This window comes from Triturus cristatus, chromosome 10 (genome assembly GCF_964204655.1).
Source record: "Triturus cristatus chromosome 10, aTriCri1.1, whole genome shotgun sequence".
NCBI lineage: Eukaryota > Metazoa > Chordata > Amphibia > Caudata > Salamandridae > Triturus > Triturus cristatus.
In genome coordinates this window covers 269,672,525-269,689,326 of record NC_140593.1, presented here as the reverse complement: position 1 = coordinate 269,689,326, position 16,802 = coordinate 269,672,525, and the positions used below count along the sequence as shown (strand labels likewise).

General features: G+C 38.5%; 1 protein-coding gene across 8 annotated transcripts in view; it reads right to left on the bottom strand.

Moving 5' to 3' along the window:
- Nucleotides 1-16,802, bottom strand: part of CDK6 (cyclin dependent kinase 6) — a 606,664-nt gene that overhangs the window by 408,396 nt on the left and 181,466 nt on the right. For all 8 annotated transcript variants that reach the window (XM_085631013.1, XM_085631009.1, XM_085631012.1 and 5 more), the window contains exon 4: nucleotides 11,627-11,794. In XM_085631013.1, coding sequence (XP_085487139.1) covers nucleotides 11,627-11,794 — 168 coding nt within the window. The remainder of the gene's footprint in view (nucleotides 1-11,626; nucleotides 11,795-16,802) is intronic.

Genomic DNA, 16,802 nt, shown 5'->3' with positions numbered 1-16,802 from the left:
AGATTTTAACTTTAATTTCAAAGACTAAGTGCCTTATTATGAGTTTGGCGGTCCCCTGTCAGCTCACCACTGCTGCATCGACAGAAGGACTGCCAAGCCCACGGAATTACGACTTTAATCCATGGTGGGCAGGAGTTGCTGGGGCGGGCTCTTGGCGGCGGCTGTTTCAGGCTCATAGGTAAGCCTTAACAGCAGACCATTGCTGTGCCTGCTGCATGTTCCTGTACAGTGTGGCATGCACCATGTTGTGCATGCCATACCGTGCAGGAATGAGGATGCAATTCCAGGGGCGTGCAACATGTGCCCCCCACATGCACCCAAAGGCCCATAAGCGACTCTTTTAGGGCCCCATTACTTTCGGGTCCGCCACTCTTTTCATGGGGGGGGGATCACTGCCATGAAAAGGGCTGTGTAAATGAAAGGCGGAATATGCTCGGCAGTGCCGCAGCCGCACCACCAGCAAACTCCTGGCGATTTCTGCTGCGCGACTGCAGCGCGACTACCGCAGGATTATGGATCCTGCAGAGGCGGAGATCCTGTGGCGGTCCAACCACCACACTCACAATACGGAGGACAGGCCTGCAGTGGTGGCAGTAGTCAGACCACCACCGCGAGTCTGGCCATCCTGAGGACTGCTGTACTCTTAATATGGCGCTAAATCAGAAGGTAAAATCTTTAACTGGATGACTCACTTTGGGTATCCAACCTACAATCCATTGCAACTAGCCTGAAATCGCACCTTGGTCCTGCTTCACCATGAACAATGATTTCTGAATGGCACTTTACTTGTTAGTTTATTTCTAAAGGTCAAGGGAAACCCATGGGTAATGAGGGACCAGGGGCATACGTATTTTTGAAGGAACTAGGGTCCCTTATGAAAGGATTGTAGAAAATCAAATATACGCAGAGATACAATAGGTACCCTAGTCGATGATGTTTCGATCACTAGTGTAATATTGAGATCATCATCAGGACATACAAAATTATGCCTGAGACAGTAGTGGGGTTACGGCATGCTTAACCCAATGCCAGAATGAAAGTAACCTCTAATAGCCCAGTAATGAGAGGAACGGCGTAGATATGCCTAGGGCCGGCGTCCCCAACCAACTTATCTCTGCACCAACAATATCGGAAATTATCCATTCGCTATATTTAAGGGCCCTCGACAGCGAGGCCAGGACCACTTTTCAGTCACAGGGCCTTATATCTTGAGGCTCAGGAATACTTCCATCTGACATGGCCCCTTCTTATCCCTGTCCGGTGCTCCACTAAGCCCCATTTGCACATATCCGCACCGTACCTCTCATTACAGTGTTTCCTTACATGATGCATTGGGTTACGTATGCTGTAACCCCACTACTGTCTCAGGCATAACTATGTATGTTCTGATGATGATTCCAATATTCCACTATGGATCGAAACGTCATTGACTACGGTAACTAAAACTCTTCATTATTATGTGTGAGCATCGGTGCTTGCAGTTTGTGACCTTATCACTGCGTGTTTATTTTTGTCTCATTGATATGCCTGAGTTTGGAAGCTTTATGGGACCCTCCTTGTGTTTAGCTTTGCACTGCAATGTCTTTTTTGTGCTTTAATAAATATTTATAACCACACCATTTGAATACCATATGTAGACCTCATTGTTGTTAGTTAGTCCCCAAGGCTTGACAGGATTTAAAAATTAGCACGTGGAATGGTAATGGTCTACTCAATAGTAAAAAGAAGAGAGTAGCAATACTGAATTGTTTAAAAGGGCCAGGTGTGGCTATAATATTGCTAGAGGAAACTCACATTCCAGCAGCTGAGGGTGTAAATTTCCTTTTGATATCAAGAGACGTTCAAACAAGTAAGATTAAGATCAAAATAGAACTTACATATTTTTCTGAGCATGCAGTATGAGGAGACACATTTTCTGTTGAGAAGAGTACACCTATAAGATGTTTTTTTAGAAAAACCTCTATTACGGATGAGGCTTTTAGTATACATTTAAAGTGAAAACATTTAGAATATTTTCAATTCAATAACGATTCTTCACATATATTTATATCTGAGATGCCTTTAACACACTCTTAAGAGGTCAAATCACAGAATACACTATTAGAAAGATTTGGATACAGTATGGAAAGAAAATAACATTGCAATGCTCCATCAACTAGAAAAGAAAGTGGTCCCTTTACCTAATCAAGAAGAGTGTTCTCATTGTAACATAATGAAACATGGTTAGAGACAAATATGAAGAGTTGTTGCTTATGGATATTATTAATAAATTAGCAAACATGAGAACAGAGATGGACACATTTTCAGAAAAATGTGGAAAGGTTTCGGCATAGCAAACAAACAATAAGGCTAGAAAGGCTAGTAAACATTGAATCGTTCAAATATTGCCAGAGGGAAGTGTAATACCAGAGGATACTATAATAAAAGAAGAATTTATTGCAAATATGGCTTGAAAGTAAATCATCCCGGGGGATTTAACTCAGATCTTTTTAAAAGAAATTTCCTAACAAGGATTATCTTCAGAGGACTGGGACTAGATCAACCTATTCAAGATAAAAACATATTGGACAATTTTTCACAGAATAAACCTTCAAAATGTCCTAGGGTGGATAGATTATCGAACGAGCTTTGGAAGATACTGACTCCTAAAATGTTATCTTCATTTCATCAACTTTGTCAAGAGATCAACACAGGAGGGTACACCCCACCATCATGACAGGAAGCTAAAACTGTACTTTTGTTAAAACTAGAGAAGGGTTCCGGTTTTCTCCATCGTATTGCCAAAATTCCCTGTTGAATTAACACAGTAAAATCCTAACCAGAAACATGGCTGGAAGGCTGTAGGAGTGAATAAGGCATATAATTCATCAAGTTCATCAAAGCTTTATATTATAGAATTTTTTAAAAAAATATTACTGTTTTTTGACTAGCATAAACAGTGCTATTATGAGGTCCTGTTCGTTATTAGCCCTGTTAAAAGATGCATAGAAAGCATTTGAGAGGGTTAACTGGGTCATTATTTGGTATATGTTAGGAAAATACTCCTTTCCCCTAGCTTCATCAGATCTGTACAGGCTTTTTTATTTTAATCCCTGCAGTAGACTGATTAATACTAAGAACCAAAGTAATTGTTTCCAGGCTTTTAAAGGCACCTGTCAAGAGTGTTAAATGTCTCCAGGACAGGCAACAAGACTTAAAAGACAAGATAACTGGCATATTGGAGGCCAGAGCCAGGAAGAGGTGGCAAGTGAGTAAAACAGCTCAATTCGAGTATGGGGAAAATTGTGGAGAATTGCTTGCCTGGAAAAGTAAATCGGACCAAATACGAAACTTAATTAAGGAGATAAAGTGCAGTGAATCAAGAGAGGTCTTAAGAAACAATAATGAAAATGATTTCAGAAATTCTTTGGAGATCTCTACGCAGAAAACTTAATTATAACGGAGGATAAGGTGAAGGAATGGAGAGCTGGAGAAAAGCTAGGTAAACTCAGTGAAAACAATAAGGCTCAACTTAATATCAGTAATAAATCTTGCACAGTTAAACAAGCAATTAGGTCTAGAAAACCAGAAAGGCAGCGGGTCCCAATGGGCTGCCAATGGAATTGTATAAAGCCCTAGGAGAAATATTACTCCCCGTAATAATGAGTTTGTTTAGGGAGATCTTCTAGGCAGGGTCAGCTTTGCCCCCTTGTGGAATGAGGAGGTTATCAATCTAGTTCTTAGACCCAGAAAAAAGCCTAATAATTGTGAGTCATACAGACCTATATCGCTCCTAAATTGTGGTCATAAAATATTTGACAAAGTTTTAGCCGAGAAGCTGAACAGAGTAATATGAGGTCTTTTACATGATGCTCAAAGTTTTTTTTAAAGGCGTAGAGCATTGCATGAACTAACGCATGGCCTCATTGGTGCTATAGATTTGGCTACTGCTTATAATGTACCTTTGGCAGTTGTAACACTGGATACTACAAAAGCATTTGAGAAAGTGATTTGGGCATATCTGCAAACTATGTTAAACTACTATAACCTGATAGATAAATTGTGTGGAGCTTCACACCAGATATATCAAAATCTGTCGGCTAGAATACTGGTAAATGGTAATTTTACTATAGCCTTCAAGATTTCTAGGGGCACGAGACAAGGATGCTCACTTTCTCCCCTATTATTACATTTATAAATCGCGCTGTTGGCATCCAAGATAAGAAACCAGAGTTCCATTTCTCTCTTTTCCTACAATAGCCGAGGGAAAAAGGCCTCCTTGTATGCGGATGACCTTATGGTTTTATAGGTCTGATGTACAGATTGCACTACTGACTATTGAACAGCTAACATTAAACTTTGGTCACGTGGCGGAGTACTTGGTCAAAACTTCCAAAACTGAAATTAGGGTTTGGAACTTACCGAGGGTTAACAGCTTAATTGAGGAGGAAATAAAATATCTAGGGATAAAGATCACACAAGATCTTAGGAAAATGTCAGCTTTACAAAAGTTCTAACAGAGGCAGTTAGACTGATGAAGGGTTGGTTGCACCTTCTGCTTACTGTTCTTGGAAGATCAAATCTGGTCAGAATGATGATGGTGCCTAAATATATGTTTTTATTTAATACAATCCCCTGGAGTTTCAAGAAGGAATGGCTGGATAGATTGCAAGGAATGATTAATAGCTTTATCTGGGCCTCAAAAGGTGCAGAAAATGCTGGAGGAAGCTGTGGAGAAAAATATAAAAGAGGGTTTGATACTAACTGATATGCAGTACTACGCGTGGGCATTACAATTAACAAATGGGAAAATGCTATTAAATAGCCAGGACAGTTCGGAGATAGGCATTTTGTATAAGGCCATGCTAAAAGACATTAGGGGTGCTGAGGCTCATTTTCTGCATGAATATGGAGGGTCAAAGTACTACAAGATGGTGAGACTTAAGAATTTACAAGCAATGGCGAAATATTGGTACCCAATCAGGAAAGCAACTAAACGTACATACTTTAGCAAATTTGCACCCATTTGTAACTCATCAGGTTCACCACAATGTGTCAATGACAAATTGGCACTTCCTAATAAAGCAGTGGTTATCCAGAGATGGTGCCAACTCATGCAGGATGGCAATTCATTTACCATGGGATGAAATTTATGTGATGGTGGAAGGGAACATATCAACATCTAAATGGTTACAATTATAGAGCTGGTCCCAGAGTTCGATGCAGGAGACTGGGGAAACAAATGAACTGGAGGAAAAGCTAATGTAAATAACGCTTAGGAGGAAGGAAGTCTCAAGTTGATAATGGTTATTGAAGGATTTAACTGATGGAGAGTTCACACTACCAGATGAGCTGTGGAGAGAATATTTGCTGAAGATGCAGTTAAAAGAATGATGGCAAGTATCAATGAGTATGTTATACAGTACTGTCAAACCTGTTAGTTTAAAGAGGAACCATTTTTTTCCCTTCACAGAGCATACTGGATGTCCTACAGGATACTGTAGATGGGGAAAGGGAGAGAAGCTAAATGCATGAAATGTGGACTAGAGAAGGCCAGTGATGTCCATATGTTTATGGAATGTCCCTGGATTGACAGTTTCTGGGAAAATGTGGGTAAGCCTATGAAAAGTATTCTTGGAATAGATATCAAGGTAAGCCTCTCCCTCATTATATATGGGATTTCAGAAGGGCTGATAAAGCGGAGTAAAGATGGAACAAAATTGCTGTTTTATTGAATATTTTTGGCACATAGAGAAATCTGTAGGAAGTGGATAATGTGGTTTCCATCAACGTATACGGAATGGCTCACCTCACTAAAGGATATACAGAAAATGGATACCATAGATTAGACTGTTAAAAGATATACGTTTTGGCTACCACTGATGAGTTGGTTGGACTAAATGAGACTAATGAGTGAACAGCATGAGGTTTTGTTTTGTTTTTTTTATATAATACAAACTTTGTCCTATGATAACACCCATACTTTTCTCTCTTTTTCAATACTTGTTTGTACACCGATGTACACCAAAAAAGAAACCAAACTAACCCTCAGGTTTTGGTACCCTTTAAGGACGACGGCGCAAATCTGGAAATTTTGGGGTGTAGGCCTGAGGTGAATGAGGACAAAAAAAAAAAAGAGTGCTCAAAGTCGCCTTTGGTGTTTGCACTACATATCAAACCTTTGGCAATTAAACTCATATGCAACCCTGAAATTTTACAGTATCAGTTATGTAATTTAAACTCAAGAACAGTCATGCACTTATGATTTACTTACTTTGTCGAAAGTGAAACAGCATATGACCTAATGTGAAGGATAATATGGAATCTGGATCTTTTTTAGCTTATAAAGAAAACGAGTATGGTACCAAGATGGAGCGGGTCTGTGAAATTGTAGGACAGATATTTAGGGGTACAAATTGTACAAGATATGGGAATTTAGTCAAGGCAAATTAATTTTCAAAATGGATTATACCAACATGGAAATTTTGCCTAAATTAATATTTCTAGTTCAGTACGTATCAGTGTGTGTCCCAACCCCCTTTTTCCATAAAGAAAAGTAGAGTTGAGAAACAATGCCTTTACTTGGGCTACTAAGAGCCCTCGTATTTCAAGAAAAAAATTGAATAGAAGAATAGGCATGTGTGGTCAGACCAGATTGTCAGGTTTATTATGGGGCAGCAAAGCTGCATCCAATCCAATTTCTTTTGATCCCTGACAGATAATTGACAATTTTGAGAGGCCTTAATTTCTCCAAAGGGGCTATTGAAGAAGTCTAACCAACTTTTAAAAAGTTAATTTGGAAGACTGCCCGTAATTGGTAAGACAATCATTGTTATTTGGTTCTTCCTCATTCTCACTTTTTTACTCATATTTGGTTCTAACCTCCATTCCTCTTCACTCAGATCCTTTAGAACTATTTGATCTGCAATAAGATATGTGTACTAAAGGATGTTTTAGATAAGGCAGATAATATAAAATCCTTTCAGGAGTTAAACAAAGGGGTAAATAAGGTGAAAGTCCTACTTTATGGACAAATTAAAGCAAGCATTGGCAAGAAGGAAAGTACAGATCAGTTAAGGAAACAATCACATTCTCTCTTCCAAGCTATATATACAGCAGAATATTCAGTCAATGTGACTTCTTAGTTGCATGTTAAACCACTGGATGGTGGGAGAAAGAAAATATTGATACTATCCAAATTCCTTGGCCCAAAATAATGTCTTTAAATCTCCATACTTTCTCTTCAGTGAAGTATGGGAGACTTTTCTTCCAGCTAATGCACCATTCTTATATGACACCTTCAAACATTGATGAATTATTCACTCACAATAACAGTCAATGTCTAAAATGCGGAGTAAAGAATGTGAATCACGTATATCTGTTTATTCGTTGCCCAGTGCTATATAATGCTTGAATTGAAATTAAGTAAAGCATTAGCAATAAATTCAAGAGAAATGTATACATGGTATCCTAAGTGCTGTTATTTGGATTAAATGAAAACTGTCCAGATCATTCACATATTTCCCGTATGTTTACAGTGCTCACAACCACAGCATATAAATTAAATTCATTAAACAATGGGACTCAGCAGCTCCTCTCAATGTTGGTCTTTGCTTGAAATAAATTAAACAGGTGGTGGGGAGAGAATTGGTATTAGCCAAATTGCAAATTAACATGAGGATTGTCATTGTATGCCAAAATATAAGTAATAGAATGTACCAATGATCACAGGTAGACCACTGCTAGACTAATCTAAGTAGTGCATTGTACTAACATATACTGTCAGTTAATTGAGTTATTTGTCTATTAAGGAATTCCAAAATTGAAGGATGCAGAGTAAGATTGGTTTGTTTTTTCACCACTTTGGAGTCCAAAGATTAAAAATCAGTATTGAGCCTACTAAACTTCAACTTCCAATGCTGGCGCGTATGGGTATTTGCTCAAACTATATGAGAATACCATCAAAAAGAATACGAAAAAAAAAGAAAATACCAAATCATCCAATTCCAGCATAGGTGATGATCCTTAAAGAATCCGGTGCCCAGCCTTGTGCCAATTTGTTAACTTCATCATAACAGACAATGCTTCTCCTTGATAAAATCATTTGGACTTTATTCGTAACCAATCATGGAAATCACAGCCCCACACGGTAAGATTAGCAATATTGGGACATAAACATGCATTAAATGCATTAGAATTCCCTGCCAACATAATGGACCCTTGATGAGCCCCAGTTTTAAAGTTTTGGGGAACATTAGATAGAACTTTCTGATTTATTTTATGGGGATACAGTTGTTGTAATACAAATTGACCAAAAGAAGTTTATAATCATTTCTCCTATAAACAAGGAATGTCTGCACATTTCAGCTTAGGCCATGTGCGAAATCAACATAATTTCCTTTGCAGAAATGATGTAAAATTCCAAAAAGATTCCACAAAATTAAGTAAAATGATACTTCTGCATGTTGCGCCATTTTTTGATTATGAAATGCGCCCTTACGACCATTTGGATGAGAGGACGCATTTTGCAGAAACAAAATAGCTAGCTGTATTAGGAATGTGATGGGATTGGTTATGATTTCTAGGCACATTCTCTTTTTCTGGGCAAGAGGAGGGGCTCCCCAGGAGCCTGAAGAAGGTGAAACATCTTCTGCGTCAGGTACTGTCATTTTGATTAATCAGGGTTCAGTAAGAAAACCAGGGCTGCTAACGACATTTATAGGTTCTGGGACAATAGCGGCAGAGGAGCTTGTGGTATTGTTATTGTTAGCCATAAGAGATACTCAGTCTTTGCTCAGCTGAAGAGATTTCATTATTAATAGCACCCATAACACTTGTTACAAAACTAGTATAGAAATCCTTGAAAAACATTCCTTGTCTGAAGAAGCAAAAGAAGAAACAGGAGCTTTTCCTTCACCCATACTGTGGAAAAATATAGTCTCTGTTGAGCTACAAACAAACCCCCACACTAGGCCACGCTCTGCGCTGTGAAAGAAACCCCAAATTTAAACATCAAGCAACAAACAGATGAGTTGAGGTCATGGACATGGTCAATCAAGATTAGCCAAAAAGTCCTAATGCTGAAAGTCTAAGGTGTCCTCATTCTCTATTTGTCCTAAAGTTTCACACAATACCACAAACCAGAACTTTCCAATAATAATAAATCGTACATAAAAGATAAAACAAAATTATTAAAGTTACTGTCTCTCAACTCCTCCCCTAATTCAAAGTCCATACATCTGACATTCAGCATGTTGCTGCTTCCACAACATCAATGAAAATTTTATTTGATTCAGTTCATTTTTCCAAGAACTTATAAATTAGATATATCTTGCCAAAATCTTGTTGAGGTTTTCCTTTCACGCAGAGCTCCCACCAAAACAGGCGCCTCTGCCAAAGGACTTAGCAAATGCTGTATACCCATTTACAGTGGTGAACATTTGTGGGTTAGAATGGCAGAAAAACACAGCAGCCAATCAACAATGGCCCAAAAACATCATCATTCCTAAAAAAAGATGTAACCAGTTTGCTTGGCAAATGCAAGAGAAGACTGCAGAGGAAGGATTCTCACACCACCTTGTGGGGATTCTTTGACGTCAAGAGTGTACACCAGATTATCTACCATCAACACTGGAGATAACTTTGCAAGGCTGAATAGCACACTATGGAGTAAAAAGGACACATTCTAGATTCGAGCTGTGTTTGAGCACTCTGACAGCTCAAAAGGAAGCACCCACATAGGCCAAAATCAGGTCTATGTAAACAGATATGAAAAAAACACATTGGGAATGAATGCAAATAGGTACCTTGTTAAAAATCAAATAGGTGAAACTATTCAAGTATCCTCCACATAGCTGACCTGGACCTAGGCACTTCAAATAGTAGATCCTCAGTTGTCCGCAGTTGGACTGGAGCAGACAGATTATGGGTTCAGCCAAGATTTGTACTTTTGGAAATTGTTTTGGAGTAATTGATATTAAGATGGACAAATCTCGAGACAGTATCGGAGAGGGCTCCAAATAGGAGAAGTGAGAGCACTTGAGGAGCATTTGGTGGAGGATAGAAACACCTCAGAGTGGCACACATAAGACGGGCCAGCCAAAAAGCATAGTATTTGTGGAGCACAGCACTGCAAAGAACAAAGTAATATCATTTTAGTAAAGTCCACTTAAATGATGCACGTTCAGCTGGCCATAATCCAAATCCAAGGGAAATACAAATTCAGACAACAAATAGGTTAAATGTTATGCAGATGAAATCCCTTAAAATGGTCCTCATTAAAATATAAAACTAGAGACATATGCATTTGCCTACATTTATCTTTCTTGGAAAAAATTCCCTAAAATCATTGGACGGGTACGTTTTCAGGCAGGAATTAAAAACAGTTAGAGCGGGAGAATGTGTAAATGCTCAGAGTAATTTTAATGGGAAGGTTTGAACTTTTCAGAATTGGGCTTTATTTCTAAAAGACAAAGCCTTGTGCTAGATACTATCATATCAGTTTATATTTTTTTGCCCCTGGTGCATTCTCTTTTTTTGTAGCTTTATAGTAGTGCTTCAGTTGAGGCCTCCAATCACCTATACTACCATTACTGTACTTACATTGCTTCCACAAATTATGTTAAAGATAACTTAATTTTTTGTCTTCAATTTCAAATTCCTTCACATTTACGAAGTGGGTTAAAATGTTTATTTTTACATTTTGCGTTTTTTTACATGTGTATAAACTGTATTATTCTACTAATATGATTTTAATTATCTAAATAGTTGCGAACTTCAACTTGTGACTTGGCTGCCATGTTACCATTTCATGCAGCTGATTAGGTTGCAAATGTTAAAATATTGTTAGAAAATTGAGGCGAAAGAGTTTACCCAGAAAAGTACATTTAATTTACAGATATTAAATGATAAACGTTTAGAATAAGTTATTCATATGTTCTTCCCTAGTTTATCATTTTTCATTGGCCCAGCAGTAACTTTTATTTTAAATTTTGTCCAAAGCAATTTTTCACGGGGCAGATACAGAATGGAAATCAGTTACCAGAAATGGACTGAAAATGAAAATGCTAATTTAAACAGTTTTTGATTTTTGGACAAAAAAAAAAAAGTCGTAGCCTTTATTTACTCTTGTTATACCGAGTTGAACCTTGCTTTTATATTATGCAGGCTATGTTCTTGTTGAACCTTGCTTTTATATTATGCAGGTTATGTTCTATCTGTAGGACTGCGATAACAGTTTTTAGAATATAATTCTAATCGAATTAGTTTATTTCAGATTTCTTTATTTATGGCTTACAAAAACCATGTACACAATAATAAACGTTAAAATATATTTCATTGAATTAACAGTGTCTACAAAGTATTCTGAAACTCAAAGAGGTCATCAGATTTTTTTAATATTCATAAGCCTGTCCAGTTACAGTGATCACAATGTGTCAAATCCAGCTTAGAGCGACCTGAACCCTTGCCTAAAATCAAAACAGCAACATGTGTTGAAAACTCAAATGCCCATCCAGAGACAGTAAAATCTAAGACAGACAGAAATAGTGCAGAAGACAACAAAGTAATAACTGTATTAAAAACATAACTTGTAAATGAGCATGAGCTACTATTGAGCACAATTAAAGCCAAAGCTTGGAAGACTCACCACTGAGGTAAGAGCCATCTGGAAACTGTAGATTCTTGCTAGGCCAAAGTCTGCCAACTTTATTTGTCCACCGCTGGTGACAAGTATATTCTGTGGCTTTAGATCTCGATGAACCACTCGGTGTGAGTGAAGGAAGTCAAGACCCTGGAGCAGCTGGAACATCATGTCCTGGACACAGGCAAGAAGTGAGAGGTAAATATTGCAATGCGTAAAGAAAATGTTTACTAGAAAAACTCAAAATAAGTTAATTACAAAACCACGCTCTATAAAGGATAATGTATACAATACCAATAAACCTGTCAATAAAAACAAACTCATTGAGAAACTTATAACTTAGTTAAACATTACTGAAGTGTCTAAAAAATGAGCGCCCCACTGCGCCTCGCAACTGAAGGAAAAGACAATCTTGAATAAGATAGTTACAGGTAACCAGAATGGGCACTAAAGTCTCAGCTTGATAAAAATAACAATGTAGAGAATCATATGGTTAATCGCTCTCTTCACTAATGTTATTCAATGGTGGAATATGGCCAAAACCAATATGCATTAACAACATCAGTCAAAGTAATATTTATTTAGACCATTGGTCTTTAAACAGTGCAAATACATATATTTTCCTTCTCCTTATATACATTTATCAATTTATACCAATCTAATAACAAATAATTTCGTCACAGTTTATGGCTAAAACAATATCACTTAAAAAATATCATTTAGTGACAAGGAACTTCATTGCACGTACTCAATAAAAAATGTAAGATTTAAAATTCCTACAAAGCTTTCCCGATCTCCATGGTCAAAATAAAATTCTACACCATTAATAAAATGCCCTACTTATTTTTATGTACTTCATTTCACACTATGGCTTCCAATCCGTATATACCCAAGTGTATATAATTCAGCTTGTTTTCTCCAAGCAAGATCTTTTTTGCGGCGGTCATGAACCATCTTTTTCTGGAAACCAAACAAATCACTGTAAAGCTCAATAGACAGTGCATTTCTCTCCATCAAAGCATACACAATCTACGAGGCTTAAAGCATAGCTGGGATAGGTCTGCAGACGAAGACTGCTCAACCGCTGACTTTAGCTTTCTTCAAAAGTTTATAGCAGTCACAGTTAGATCGAAGAAAAATCAGTTATACGTAACTCCTCAAAACAATGTGAGGAAACAAAGATCGACTTCTTTCAACTTTGGTCAACTCACATTCAAGCCAAGATAAAAGTGAGCTAAGTGCTGCATGAATATTTGAACATTACGAATTGAAAGTAGCCGTGAGAGCAAAAGCCCCAAGCACACATGCCAGGTTGGGCCCGCTGAAGAATTAACTGGGAAATTGGAAAGAAACGTGGACACCCAAAGATTACTAGTGAAGTACCTTCAGTTAAGTACAACGTCTCAAATGGTGCAACGAAGAATAGCCACAATGATTAAAAAAAAGGAGGTTTACCGCACTAACTTGCCACTATGTGGTGTGATCAGGTCTGAGTTGACAGTGTAGCTGTCCCCACACTTTACGGGATCAACAGAAAAATAGCTTTCAGAAATCCTACTGGCAGAGGGGTTTAGGCTCTGCCCAAAGAATGGTTGCCTTGAAAACAGCATTTGATTGGGCCGAAGTTGTTCGCTTCCATTGAAAACAAGTACTTTGGCTTGTGGGAAGGTTCATGCTCAGTACATCATGTATGAGTTGACTATGGTGGCAAACCACTAATCAAGGCAATGAGCATCATCTGTTTATTATGAAAAAATACTATAACGGCTGTAGGCCTGTCATATTTATTGTGAAAAGCATATACTAAAGTCAATAGGCATTTAAGAATGGATTGTCATTACTCTGTATGAAGTGTACAGAGATGCATTTAGTTACATGGAATTTCTCAGATTACCAGAGTAGGCAAAGTTTTGGCACTGGTGTCCCACTCGTACAAACTGTGGGAAGAGAAAATCTGCACTATGATAATCCTTATCAAACCATCCTTGTATAAATAGAAATCTAAGATCTGATTACCACAGCTGGAGCTGGCCGGAGGGTTGAATAACTGGGGTTGAGTTGTATTGTCTGATGTCCTTCAACGTGTGAATATGTGAGAAGTAAGAGCACGGGTGGGAGTTTATTTCATGTAATTTGTTTTTTTGCTTTTATAACATTGTATTTCAAGTAGTTCTTGAGGCATTCAGTGTTGCACATTATGGGAGTAATCATTATGGAACCCTACACAGCGACCCTGGTTATCCTGTGGAGATAGTTATGGACATAATGGCCAGTGTTACTATGCACACTCTGGCCATGTATACAACTAAACTATTCGACGAATACTTCACAACCTTAAAAGAACACATTCTCAACAGCCCTCCTTCAAGAACCCTGCCAAACAACCAACTCGCAAGCCGTCTCCCCACACATGAATCAATCTGCTAATGTAGAATCCATCACCGCTAAAGAGCCTCAGCGGACGAAACAGGAATCCAGAATACCCGAAGCTAAGATTAACAGCCCACATCTCTCTAAATTAACATTACCTCCCACTAACCCTTAGAGCCCCTAGCCCCAGGCCAAGCCCCAACACCAATCCATACCCTTTATTAGAAAAAGACGGTAGGAGGAAGTCAACAGTCATGGACCAGGACAATTTGAGTTGTACTCATATGGCTGACAATAAGAATCGCGAGATAACAGTAAGGTATAAAAAAGATATACAGAAAGGTCAAAAAGTAGCCCCAATCTCCCAGAGATAGCTTCCCCTAGCACCCCAACAGGGTCACCCATACAACCATCCGTCTCTCCTCATCCCAGTAGGGAGTTAGAAAATCTTCACTCTCAATCGAGCAAGACTTACAAGGCCCTGCAACTCGCTATCAGACATATGAAGAACTTGCGACTCCTATCAGAAAAATTTCTATCAACATAAGAGCTCCTTCAGAAATCAGTTCACAAACTTCATAATAAACTAAATACTAGCCCAATGTCATCGACAAACAGACTATACTCAGATCTCTGACAATGAGATACAAACCCTTTTGCTATCATAGTAATCATCCCCCAATCCTCCCACTAAGGTAGGCAAATATATCATTCAGTCAGTCCCAATTAACACAAGTAGAACTGCAAAGACTAACCACAGAATGCCGAACTTCACATTTTTCAGGTTGTTGATTTTAATTCCCAAAAAGCAAGACTCTATTAGGATCAAACCACAGAAACCTATACTGTGTCAACTACTTAACTGTTGTTCAGCAAAGAAACATGCCGCAGACATAGCCGACCTCATCTTAAACCAGGAAATCGACGTAACTATCCTAACAGAATTATGGCTACTGAATCATCCTCCCCATGCCTTGATCTCTTAGTCCCCCCGAACTACAGCATTGTGAGACTAGACAGGCTAAACGAAAAAGGGTGGCGGCATCGCCTATGTACATAGATCTGACATTGCCATTACGAAAGTACAATCAGAACCCCTTGAGTCATGTGAATACCTCAGTTTATCCTTAAGATCCATAGATAACCAAATTTGCAAACTTCAAACGTTTAATCACCCCCGGCAAAAACATCATGTTCATAGCCCAGCTGATAGAAATCATCACAGCAAACTCTACTCCCCAATTCAATCTTCACTAGGAAGATCACAATGATAATCAGATCAATTTGCTCAAAGCCTTCCTTGAAGATCAATCTCTGGTTCAAGAACGCCAGTTACCAGCCCATTCTAAATGCTCTACTTTAGACTGGATCATCTCTAAAGAAAAAGCTGTTGATACAATCGAGATCATCCCTTGCAACTGGTCTGATCATCACATCATTAACCTTCCAAATACCCTACATAAAAAGGAAAACCTCCTCACAATCAATAAATCCCATAAAATGGGTTTGTGACACCAGAGGGCTCAATATGGAGAATCTTGCAGTACGCTGTGAGAAAGAACTGCAACCTCCTAATAACCTGGTAGAAGTCAGTGAACTCACGGAATACTACAACAATACAATGACGAGTATATTTGAGGCCATAGCCCCTTTAAAACTCAAAAGGGCTCCCGACAAAGATAAAAACCCCAGGCTTAACAGGTCCCTCAACGAAGAAAGACGATTACTCAGACTCACAGAACGGAAATGTAGACAACACCCATCCTCACCCCATCTAATCCAACTAAGGCAGGCCAGAAACGCGTACAATAAAAGTCTTCTAAATTCAAAAAAAGACTTTTTTAGAAAGGAACTGGAGAATGCAAAGAACATACCGAAGAAACTCTTCGAACTGCTAAAAGATCAATCCAACAAAATGGCCAGATCCAGGCCAATAGCTACAAAATCGAACAACAGCAGTGCATAATTCTCTTCCTTCTTTACAGCCAAAGCTAAATCCATGGAGGTGGAGCTCAAACAGGTTGTGGAGATCCCTTTGATCAAAAAGAGCACTCCAGCTAAGCCTCATTATCAAACAGCTCTGAAAATGCCTAAAAATAATGCGTTGTGGTCAGAATTCAAGTCATATGATGACAAAGATATTGCTAAAATTATTTCGATCAGAAAACCAAACAATCTTTCCAACGATCCTCTACCTGTAAAATGCTGGTCTACAATAAACCATCTGCTCATTCCCTCTTGGACAAAGATTAATAATGCTTCGCTATCGCAAGGCTCACTACCTGACTGCCTAAAAAACATTGTAAGTCATTCCAAATGTTACAAAATCTACAGAGAACCCCTCAGACCGTAACAACTTCAGACCAGTAACAAACATTCCAATGCTAGCCAAAGTTTTATAAAAATGTGTACAACAACAACTGAGCCAGCACATCTCTGAATTCAAACTGCTGAATGAGTACCAATCAGGGTTTAGACCAAATCACAGTACTGAAACAGCAATTCTTCACATTGTGGACAACGCTCTACTTGCCCTTGACTGCAACGAAACCAGTCTCCCAATACTGCTCGAACTCTCAGCGGCATTCAACACTGTAAACCATGCCAAACTACTAGAACGCCTAAAAGAAAGAATGGGCTTAGAGGGTACAGTCCTATGGGATCTCCTTCTCAGTTAATGCCTTTTCTACATAAATTTAAATAGTGACTTAGAAGCAACTTGAGAAATAGCCTAATTATCTGTGGGCCGAGTTTTGCCTGATCTACAAGATTAATTGGCTTTGCTTTCGTCACCTACCTGCTGTGCTCTGAT